Source organism: Apodemus sylvaticus, chromosome 22, assembly GCF_947179515.1.
Source record: "Apodemus sylvaticus chromosome 22, mApoSyl1.1, whole genome shotgun sequence".
In the NCBI taxonomy this organism is placed as follows: domain Eukaryota; kingdom Metazoa; phylum Chordata; class Mammalia; order Rodentia; family Muridae; genus Apodemus; species Apodemus sylvaticus.
Genome location: NC_067493.1, coordinates 46,490,876 through 46,501,760, shown reverse-complemented (window position 1 = coordinate 46,501,760; position 10,885 = coordinate 46,490,876). Strand labels below are relative to the sequence as shown.

The window sequence follows — 10,885 nt, the reverse complement described above, 5'->3', positions numbered from 1 at the left end:
TCCTCTCAATTCCAACTTCCTCAGAACCGTACAATGACACACCTCCTCTCCTGTTTGGAGATAGCGTTGATCCTCCCTCAGGAGGAGTCTCCCCCACACACGGTCAGGAGAGCTACAGGATGCACCCTTGTTCCTGGTGGACTGACTGGACCAGGTCATGGGATGACCTCCCAAGGCCCAGAGCAGGATGTAATCTAGAGAGTGGAGAGAGTGAGATGCAGTGTGAATATAGTCTTCCCATCCCACAATGAATCTGATCTAGCCACCATCTTTGGCAGACCAGAGTATGGCCTGGAGCAGGGGAGGACAATGGCACCCTTCAGTCGCCAGGTATGCCTGTACGCGCGTGGATTGAACAAAGGGTTGTTGGAAAACAAAGGGATAATCTCTGTGGGGTGTGGTGGGGGGCTCACCTGTAATCCTAGCACTGGGGAGGCGGAGGTGGGAGGATCAGAAGTTCAGGGCTAGCCTCCGGTAAATAACAAATCTGAGGTCAGCCTGGGTGCTTGAGAACGGGTCTCAAACAGGCAACAAAAGAAAAGAAACGGATGGGTCTGTGCGGGAGTGGAGGCAAAAGACGAATCTAGTCCCGGGTCTGAGTCACACTGGGTCTTATGACATTTGAAGGACAGCCCCTTTCTCCCAAATGAAATGAGTTCGAAAGAGCAAAAGCAAAGGGGTGGGGAGGGGGAATTTTAAAAATGCCCATCTTCTGAACACCATCTTTGTGCGGGCGTCTGGGGGAGGCTGGCAGGGCGGGGTCATCTGCCAGTCAGGCCTGTAGGACTCGCTTCTTGTTTATTCCACTCACACTTGGGGCAGTTGCCAGGACCCGCCCCCTCGCTGCAGTCGCTGTAGGAGCTGGAAGTTAAACGTTCCTGCTGAGAATCAGTGTGTTTTCTTTGGCTGCCCCTACGTGGAGGTTTGCTGTGGTCTAGCCTGGGAAGAAGGTCTAGCCCAAGTCCAGCCTGAACAGAGCGAGCCTGTCGCCATGCCGGCTTGCTGCAGCTGGAACGATGTCTTGCAGTATGAGACAAACAAAGTCACTCGGATCCAGAGCGTGAATTACGGCACCGTCAAGTGGGTGTTGCACATGATCGTCTTTTCCTACGTTAGGTAAGCGGAGCGTGGGATGGGCAGATCTCTGCAGTACTGGACAGCGCCGCCAGCCCCACGGTGCAGCCGGTGCACTTGGGAGATTCTAGGTGGCCCTTAAATCTGAGACACACTCTCATAGCCCGCTGAGAGGAAACAGTAAGAGGAAACTGTCCTTGGCTGTAGCTGGAGGAACCGCAGAGAGAGGGAGGCATGGCCTGCCTCCCTTCGGCCTTTTCAACTGCAGCCAAGGCAAGCCAAGATGAACAGGGCAGGGCATGCCTAGGGAACCTGGGAGACAGAGGCCAACCCCCTGGGCTCCCACAGAGACGAGGGGATTTCCCTTGTGGGCTCTGAATCATCTTCCTGCTTAGGAGGGATAGAGTCAGGTTTGTAAATGTCATTTTAGAGCATCTAGGGGGCCCTTTAAAAACCACTTATGGCCAGGCAGTGGTGGCGGCGGCGGCAGCACACGCCTGTAATCCCAGCACTCTGGGAGGCAGGTGGATTTCTGGGTTCGAGGCCAGCCTGGTCTACAGAGTGAGTTCCAGGACAGCCAGGACTACACAGAGAAACCCTCTCTCAAAAAAACCAAATCCAAAACAACCAAACAAAACAACAACAACAACAAAACGCACTTATGAAGGTACAAAATGTGTACCCCAGACTTTCACTGATTTACAACGTTCATGTCCATGGCTTTCCGGGTATTCAGTGAGCTGTGTAGTGGTCACTGGTGAGGAATGTTTTCAGCCGAGTGTGGTGGCACATGCCTTTTAGTCCAGCTCTGGGGAGGCAGAGTCCAGCCTGTCTACAAAGCAAGTTCGAGGACATCCAGGACTACACGGAGAAACCCTTTTTTGAAAAACAAAACCAACCGCACAAAAAGAACATTTTCATCAGTCTAAAAGGTTGTCCTTTAGCTCAGGCACAATCCATTTTCTGTTCCTGTGGGTTTACACACACACACACACACACACACACACATACACACACACACACACATTTCATATAAATAGAATCACATGGCATGTGGTCCTTTGCAACTGACTCTTCCTCTTAGCATGTTTTCAGTGTTCACTTACGTGTTGGAGCAAGTCGATTTATGCTGTAGACTATTTGTGACAGGATAACAGTCCAAGTATGTAGTGAGTTCAGTACTGTGTGCGAAAACGGCTCACTGGGTAAGACCACTTCTTACCCATTCACCAGATGATGGACGTTGGGTTGCTTCTCTCTTTCCCACCTAGACATATGTCCTAGTCTCTACTGGGTTTACCTAGGAGGGGGGGTGGGACTTGTTAGGTGGCGTGACAACTGCATGTCACCCTGGGAGGCACGGCTGGACTGTTCCCCAGGGCAGCTTCACCTTTTCACAGCCTCAGAGCGTGAGAGTCCCCGCTCTGTCCGCATCCTCACCAAGGGGCGATGCTGTGGCTTTCGGACTGTAACTAACCTAGTGGGTGCGAAGTGCTCTCTTTCTCTCTTGTGGCTTTGGCTTGAGTTTCCCTGATGATGATACTGATGGCACTTTTGACAGTGTGAGGTGCTGGTGGTTTACAAAGAGTAAGAGTGGCCTCTGAGTGTGTAGCTGTTTGTATGTAAGGGGGTGCGTGCGTGCGTGCGTGCGTGCGTGCGTGTGTGTGTGTGTGTGTGTGTGTGTGTGTGTGTGTGTAGGCCAGGGGGTGAACTACCTAAAGCTTACCAATTCAGTTAGACAGACTGGCCATCAAGCACCCAGAATCCTGCAGTCGCCGCCTCCCCGGTGCTGGGCTTCCAGGGCCCCTGCTACCATCCTCAATTTTCACATGGGTGCTGTGGGTTGAAGTTGTATCTTTCTGCCTTCACGGCAAACACTTAGCCCACGGAGCCATTTACCCAGCTCGGAGGTGAGGTGGCCTATTCTATCATCCTGGATGCATCTTCCTGGCCAAATCACTTAACCTGTCTGAGCCTCAGTTGCTCTATCTGTTCATAAAGTCATTGGACAACAGTGAAAGAAAAGCTATCTGCCTTATCATTGATGCTATTGGGAAGACGTTTTCCTCTTCCCAGGAGACCAAGCTCAGAAATATTTCAGTGGCCGAAGAAGATCAGAGAAGGCTGATGTCATCTGCAGCAGGCTCCCCTAGCCCAGCTAACCTCCGCCAACAGCAGGCGCAGTGCTGTCCTTTGAAAGCCTCAGGCTGTCTTTTGCTGGGAAGAGGGTGCTGCCTGTGCTTATTTATGGGTTTCAAAATGTACTCCCAGATTGGCTGGCTGTTCCCCAAAGGGTGGCCTCATACCTGTAAGGCCGCGCCTCTTTTCTGTGAAGCCTTGTTGTAGGTGGAGAAGATACCAGACACCAAACCAACACAGGCGCAGACTCTATGGCCTGTGTGTGTGTGTGTGTGTGTGTGTGTGTGTGTGTGTGTGTGTGAGGTGGGGGGAATGAAATGTGCAACTTATCACCTGGTCTCTGGATGAAAAGATAGAGTCGGGGCAGCTGCAGGACTAGAAAAGGCCCACTTAGGAGGAAACCCCAGTAGGAGAAGAATCCAGCCACGTGACACATGGGACAGAAAGATTAGTAACTGTAGGAGGGACAGCAAGGACTCCCACGATCCAAAGGGAGCAGCAGGAGCCGGGGCAGATAAAAATGTGATTCTCTGCACCTATCTTTCACTGGAACCTTCTGACTGGTATATCTGCAGGCTCTCCAGTGGCTACCGTGCAGAGGGAATGGGGTATTTGGTAGGAAGAAAACAGGGTACAAGGGACCACTGAGAGCCTGCTGGAGTCACCCAGTTGATAGAAGATTGCAGCTTGGCCTAGAATGAAATGGTGGAGTTGGAGAGATATGAACCAAGTTGAGATGGCTCTGGGGAAAAGATGGCTGGGGGGGGGGGGGTCCCATGGATGAGGGTGTCTCTGTCTTTTCCATGCAGGAGGAAAGAGAGACAAGTTTTCTAAGCACCAGCAGGGATGCTGAAGAAGCAGTTAAAATGGTTTTGTTGTTGTTGTTGGGTTGGATGTTGTTTGTTATGTTTTGCTTTTTGCTTTTTTGATTTTGTTTTTTGTTTTTTGTTTTTTGTTTTTTTGAGCCAGGTCTTCTCTATGTAGCCCTGGCTATTCTGGAACTTGCTCTATAGACCAGGCTGGCTTCAAACTCATAGAGAGCCACCTGTGTTCTGCCTCCCTAGTGCTGGGATTAAAGGCATGTGCCACCACTGCCTAGCTTAAAATGCCTGGACTACTACAGTCTGTCATATCCTTTTATACGTGTCTAGACCCAGAGTGTTAAAAGCAAAATCTGAAACACATAATCTCAAAAATAAATAAATAAATAAATAAATAAATAAATAAATTTAGCACAACCCTTTCTCTTTTAGCTGCCCTGGGCAGCTGGGGCCTCTGCTCCACTGTGCCGCTTGCAGGCTTCTGAACAGATTGCTGCATACCCACAGGACTTCTGGAGCCCGCACCAGCTCAGCCCCCCTGGCTGTGGACACAGCACTGGGCCATGGATTAGCAGTGTCAGGTGGTGTTACAGTGTCTCAGGGGGGAGGCCCAGGGGACTGCAGAAACCAGCAGGGCCCAGACTGTGGACAGGATTGAGTTTTATCTTGACAACACTGGGAAACATCAAGAGGAAGGCAACCTCTTCCTGTCTTCTACCCACTGTGTTTCCATAACGTCTCTTTTTCTGCCGGTCAGGCCGCCCTCGGTCTCTTTCACGGGTCGCATGACCATTTGGAACGCACCCAGATGGCCTAAGGTGAGCCTACACCTCAAAGTCCTCAGTCACGTGCCTAGACTTTGCTCCCTGATAAGGAGCCGCTGCCTGGTTCCAGAGGTGAGGATCAGTAATCCTCAGGGTCATGCTATAGGGCAGTGACTCGTAGGATCCAGCATATTTGGGGGGTGGGGGGAGGGAGGTCCTGGTGCCTGGTTCTCACATTGTTGGTTTTGTGGGTTCCCATTGGGCAGCGGCCCACAGAGACCTTTTCTTTTTCCGGAGCAGTCTGCTTCCTGTCTGTGTAGTGTCCAAGTGAACCTGGTCTTTGACCACGTGTTAGATCATAGGATGAACCATCTTAACAAACTTACAAATCTCGTCGGTGGCCAAAGTCACATAGCCAGTCAGGGGCAGAGCCAAGATCAGACTTCCAGAGTTCACACTCAGCCTGGAGACTTGGAGGGGACAGGACCAGGTCTGGAAGGAGACTAAACTGTATTGGATCACCTGGTTGTGAACTGATGGTGACCTGGTGTGAGGGGATGACAGGGACAGAGGACAGGTGGAGTTGAATAACAAGAGGAAGATAAAGGAGCAGAATTTCTTCGATTTTGGTTTTCTGAGAGGGTTTTAAATAGCTCCATATGCAGCAGCACCTAGCCTTGAACAGCCGCCCCCTGCCCATGCCTCCACCACCACCACCCAAGTGGAAGGGTCACTGGCAAATACCGCCTTGCCCAGCTCAAACAATAGGACTCATAGCAGAATGGATGGGTGAGGGAGATGGTGGGGGAGGGTAAGGAGAGAGAGAGAGGGTCAAGAGTGAGCCACATTCCTGACTTGGGCAGCTAATGAGAAGTTGGTGGAATACCTTTCCGGGGCTAGTATGTTCAGGAGAAAAAGGTATTAAATATGTTAAAGACTGAGTTCAAGCCAGGCATGGTGGCACACGTCTTTAATCCCAGCACTTGGGAAGCAGAGGCAGGTGGATTTCTGAGTTCAAGGCCAGCCTGGTCTACAGGACAGCCAGAGCTACACAGAAACCCTGTCTCAAAAAACCAAAAAAAAAAAAAAAAAAAGATTGAGTTCAGAGCCTAACTCAGTTTAGTTGCACAGGTACCTGAGACTCAGAACTACGCATAACGGTTGTGTAGTTATTTGTTTCATAGCTTTAATACGGATTATATACCACCAGCCTATAGATGGTAATTGAGACCATAGACATCTTCCACGGATCAGCGAGAGAGGTAGCTACGTGAAAGAAGGCAAGAAGCCAGCAAGAGAGCCCTGAGTGTCGCGAACATTCAAGGGACAGGGAGATGCAGAACTTCCCAAAGGATTCTGAGATAGACGGCAGGGAGATCCAAAGAGGTCAGGAGAATGTAGGCTCCTTGAGGCTGTGGTTAGAAGGAGGAGGCAGTGGCTCACAGTCACCGGAGTCGATCCTGGTATCTGCCGCATGCCTGCTGGACTCGGGAGGGAGACAGCGCATTGGGGAGGGAGGCACTGGAGAAGCCGTGGGAGCCGGACTGGAGTGGGTGGAGGGGTGAATGGAGGTGCCGGAAAGGATGCAGTGACTCACTCTTTCAAAAGGCTGGGCTCCACAGGAGGAACCAGGCCCTGCATGGCTGCACTGGAGAAGAATGTGGGGTGGAGGGAGGGTTTATTTTTAAGATGGGAAAATATATTTAAATGCAGATGGGGAAAAGAGGGAGACGGATAAATGAAAAAAAAAAATCATCACCACCACCATGGTCATGTTCATGGGGATCAGCCAGAAACCACAGGGGAAGCTGGCCTGTCCTCCTTCCTTCTATAATCACCCATGACAGGTCCATCCTGAGCTCTTCTCCTTCAGAGAGCTCTCATAGCTGCCTCAGCTGTCCTCATCTCCGAACTGATACCCAAGGTGCTGTCTGGACCCTTTGCCATCTCAGCTATGCCCATGGAGACATGGCTGTCAAGAAGACCCTGGTGGCCCGGCAGTGGTGGCACATGCCTTTAATCCTAGCACTCCGGAAGCAGAGACAGGAGGATCTCTGTGAGGCCAGTCTGGTCTACAAAGCCAGTCCAGGACAGCCAAGGGGCTGTCCCACAGAGAAACCCTGTCTCGAAAAACCGGGGGGGGGGGGGGGGGGGGGAGGAGAGAGAGAGAGAGAGAGAGAGAGAGAGAGAGAGAGAGACTGACTTGTGAAAGGCAGTGTGCACACTTGTGTTTTGCTGGTGTTCACTGCACCGAACAATGTAGCCTTCTGTAGTTTGACGCAAGGAACTGAGCCATAAATGTGTACGCCCGCCCTTGACCCGGTGAAGAAGATGCTCCCACAAGTGCTCCCCGGCCACATGAGTAAGGGTGTGCGTGTGCAGGCAGCAGAGCCTGAAGCGAGGCCCCAGCTCTCTGAAGAGGGAGGTCTCTCTCTCAGAGCTTTCGCTTTAGAGTTACCTTTGCTCAGAACTCTGAGGCTCCTTTAGAAGAGATAGGCAGCCTTTGCTTCGAGTCATTTCCTCCCCGGAGTGCTCTGAGAACCGTCTCGCCATGCTGCCCGTGAGTCACTTATGCAGCTATAAATCCGTGAAAGTCCTTCACATCCATTCCATATGGATCGGAACTCTGAAGAACACCTTGCTAGGGGCCATCTTCATCTACATCTGGTGAGTCCAGCCAGCGTTAGTCTCAGGCCTCCGTGACCCAACCTCTTCCTCTACCTCCACAGATCCCTGCTCCTCCAGGCTACCCCACCCCTTCTTTGGCCAGGCTCTCTGGGTGACCCCAGCTTCTCCTGTGTCAGATCTCTTCTGCCCGCCAGGTTCTCCAGCCCCTCTCAATCTCGCCCATCCTCCCAGGCTCAGCTAGATCCTGGCTCCTCGATAACTGCGCTTGCTCCAGTGGCTGGTGGTTTTGCCCGCACCCGAATGCCTTGAACATCCATTTCTTAGAGCTAATAGTCACTGGGATTAGAGATTAGAGAATTATGACCCCACCCCCACTTGTGGACTGAACCCATGGCCCAGAGAAGAGGCCTAGCTTTTTTTTTCCTTGACTCATCCCACAAGGTCAAGAGTTGGTGACTGAATTGATCATTAGACTGTTCTTTCTAAATGGCAAGATACTGCAAACTCCCTTTGCCTCTTCACTCCTTTGATGCATCACTGGGATGTGTTAATATGAACTTTTGTGTTTGTTATGATACGAAGGTCCATTATGTTTGCAAAGCCGTCGCTAGTTTGACAGGGTTGGATTCAGTTAGAGCCCACGCTGTGTTGCATAGTCTAGAATGGAGATGCTGCATCAGACTGAGATTCCGGAATGGCGGGGTACGTGCTGCTCTGGGAGAGGTTACAATGGAGAGCTTGAAAGATAAAATCCCAAGTATTTTGTATGTGTTTTGAGGCTGGGGTGAGACGGAGCTCTCGTAATTGTATTTGTCTCCGTGCATTCTATTATTGTACTCTGTATCAGGCATGCTGAGCAGGTCCCAAATCTGGGTTTCTAGTTCTAACATCTTTTTAAAAACTGTCTCCAGTTTGTGTGCAGTCACATGCCCGTGGGCCATGGTGGGCATGTGGGGGCCAGGGAACCACATTCAGAAGACAGTTCTCACCTCCCATCATCGTGTGGGTCCTGGGGATTGAACCCAGGTCACCAGTCTTGTCAGCGAGCGACTTTACTCACTAGGCCAATGTCTGTCTTCTTTAATCCCCGTTGGAGAATCATTAGGATGCACTGTGAATAGCGTAGCAGCGATGCGCCCCTGTGCTAGCAGCACGCTGACCCAGCTCTGCTCCTGTAAGCTCACTCTTCACCCCATTTCACTGTTTTCCTCTGTAAGCATCATCCCGAATGTGATCTTTGTTCCTTCGTTTTGATATTCCTACAGACATATGTCTGTGTTTATACAGATGTGTGATATTCATCTCGCCTATTGAGGTGAAATTCTTAGAGCATAAAAATGACCACCTAAAAGGGGGCAGGATGAAGGGCTGTTTTAATGTAAACACAGCAGTGTCATTGATCATGTATTGATACCTCTATCTACCAACGTACTTCTGTCATCTTAAAGTAATATACTCATTAACTTCCCCCTCTTCTGTTTCTTCTCCCCTGGCAACTATCCTTTTTCTTTCTGTATAGATTTATCAATTCCATGCATTTCTTATAAATGCAGGGTGTGGTGGCACATACCTTTAATCCCAGCACTCAAGAGGCAGAGCTAGGAGGATCTTTGTGAGTTTGAAGGCCATCCTGGTCCACATCAGGACAACCAGGATTACATAGAGAGGCCCTGTCTATGTAGATAGATAGATGGAGAGATGGATGGATGGATGGGTGGGTGAGTGGTTGGTTGGATGGACAGACAGACAGACAGATAGATGGGCGGACAGATGGACGGACAGACAGAGAGATGGGTGGGTGGGTGGGCGGACGGACGGACGGGCAGACAGACAGACAGATAGGTGGGTGGGTGGACGGATGGATGGACAGAGACAGACAGACAGACAGATAACATAAACCCTGAAACAAAGGCAAGACGAGCCAGTGTGGCACTGAGTCCGGGACAGAGTCATTCAACTCTCCAAGAGCAGAGCTCTGAGCGGAGATGCCATCTATAGTGAGTGGCGATAAAGGGAGGGGCAGGTACTACTGCCCCAGCTTGTAGCAGGGAGAGCCACAAGGAAGCAGAAGCAGATTGTCAACAGCAGCAGCTCCCACAGCACCCCTTCCCCCAGCGTCTGCAGCCCAGACTGCTGCCCCCCATCCGTCCTCACCGCGAGGAAACCACTGAAGCCTTTTCCTCCGTCCTCAGCTTTGCTCTGGTGAGCGACAAACTGTATCAGCGGAAAGAGCCCGTTATCAGCTCAGTGCACACCAAGGTCAAAGGCATCGCAGAGGTGACAGAGAGTGTCACGGAGGGTGGGGTGACCAAGTCGGTACACAGCATCTTTGACACTGCGGACTACACCTTCCCTTTGCAGGTGAGTGCCAGGGAACTCCAGGTCACATCCCTGTCCCCATCCTTAGTGGTCTAGGGCCTCATTTCAAAATAAATAAATAAATAAATAAATAAATAAATAAATAAATAAATAAAGTTAGCTTGGGACTAAGGATAAGTAGCCAACTGGTAGACTGCTTGGCCTGCAAACATGCAGCCCCAGGGGGTCAAGGCTGGAGAGTCAGCTGTTCAAGGTCACCCTCAGCTGCACAGTGAGTTTGAGGGCCAGCCTGAAATCCACACGACCTTGTCTCAATAGAAAGGAAAAACATTGGCCCTATTTAAAACCTGCGAAAAATCCCAACTGAGAAGAAAACCTAAAAATTGCAAAACTGGGTCACATCCAGCCGCTCAAAGAAGCTGCGTCTTTGCTTTATCGAGTCCTACCGGGCTGCTCAAAATAGCACGTTGTCCTGGCGCCTTCCAAACATGATCTCATTCACTCGCACCGAGGCGAGGTGCACGGCTTTAGGAGCGGGGTGCACGGCTTTAGGAGCGGGGTGCACGGCTTTAGGAGTGGGGTCACTGCTTTAGGAGCGGGGTCACCATGTGGCAGGCTCAGCTTGGGTTCAGAAGGGGGAGGGTTTGTCTTCTACACAGCTTGTGTGTCCTGTTATTGAAAAGGTCGCCAGGAGATCATTCTTGAGTCTTTCGGAAGAAAGGATGTGGTGACAAAGAGAGAAAAGGTGTAGGCCACGGAGAAATGTGTGGCTAGCTGAGTTTGCAAAGCAGGGAAAATGAAAGCAGTTAGAGAGAGAGAGAGAGAGAGAGAGAGAGAGAGAGAGAGAGAGAGAGAGAGAGAGAGAGAATAAAAGAGGGGCTGAGGAGTTAGGAAACAGATGGAGAAGGAACAAAGCGGCCCATTTGCCACCCTGGGAAGCCAGGGTACTTGGCAAAACCATCAGGCCCAAGCTGCTATTTGTTTCTAGCTATAAACCACAAAAGCCACTGATTGCCCAGGTAGTGGGAAGCCCGCATAGCCTTCCATTAAGCCTTGAGAAATCTGAACAGCCTGCACAGGGTGCAACCCACGCCCACCTCCACATCCCCGGCTCTCCGGAGTCTTGATTTAATGCGATTT

The 10,885-nt window shown here is 50.9% G+C and overlaps 1 protein-coding gene across 2 annotated transcripts in view; it reads left to right on the top strand.

Annotated features, from left to right (window-relative positions):
* The first annotated feature begins 824 nt into the window (after positions 1-824).
* Positions 825-10,885, top strand: part of P2rx7 (purinergic receptor P2X 7) — a 35,824-nt gene continuing 25,763 nt past the window's right edge. Inside the window, exons 1-2 of one of the 2 annotated variants that reach the window (XM_052168116.1) lie at positions 825-1,116; positions 9,619-9,787. In XM_052168116.1, coding sequence (XP_052024076.1) covers positions 992-1,116; positions 9,619-9,787 — 294 coding nt within the window. In that variant the 5' untranslated portion in view covers positions 825-991. Of the gene's footprint in view, positions 1,117-7,233; positions 7,466-9,618; positions 9,788-10,885 lie in introns of those variants that run through there. The other variant, XM_052168117.1, reaches the window with a different exon arrangement.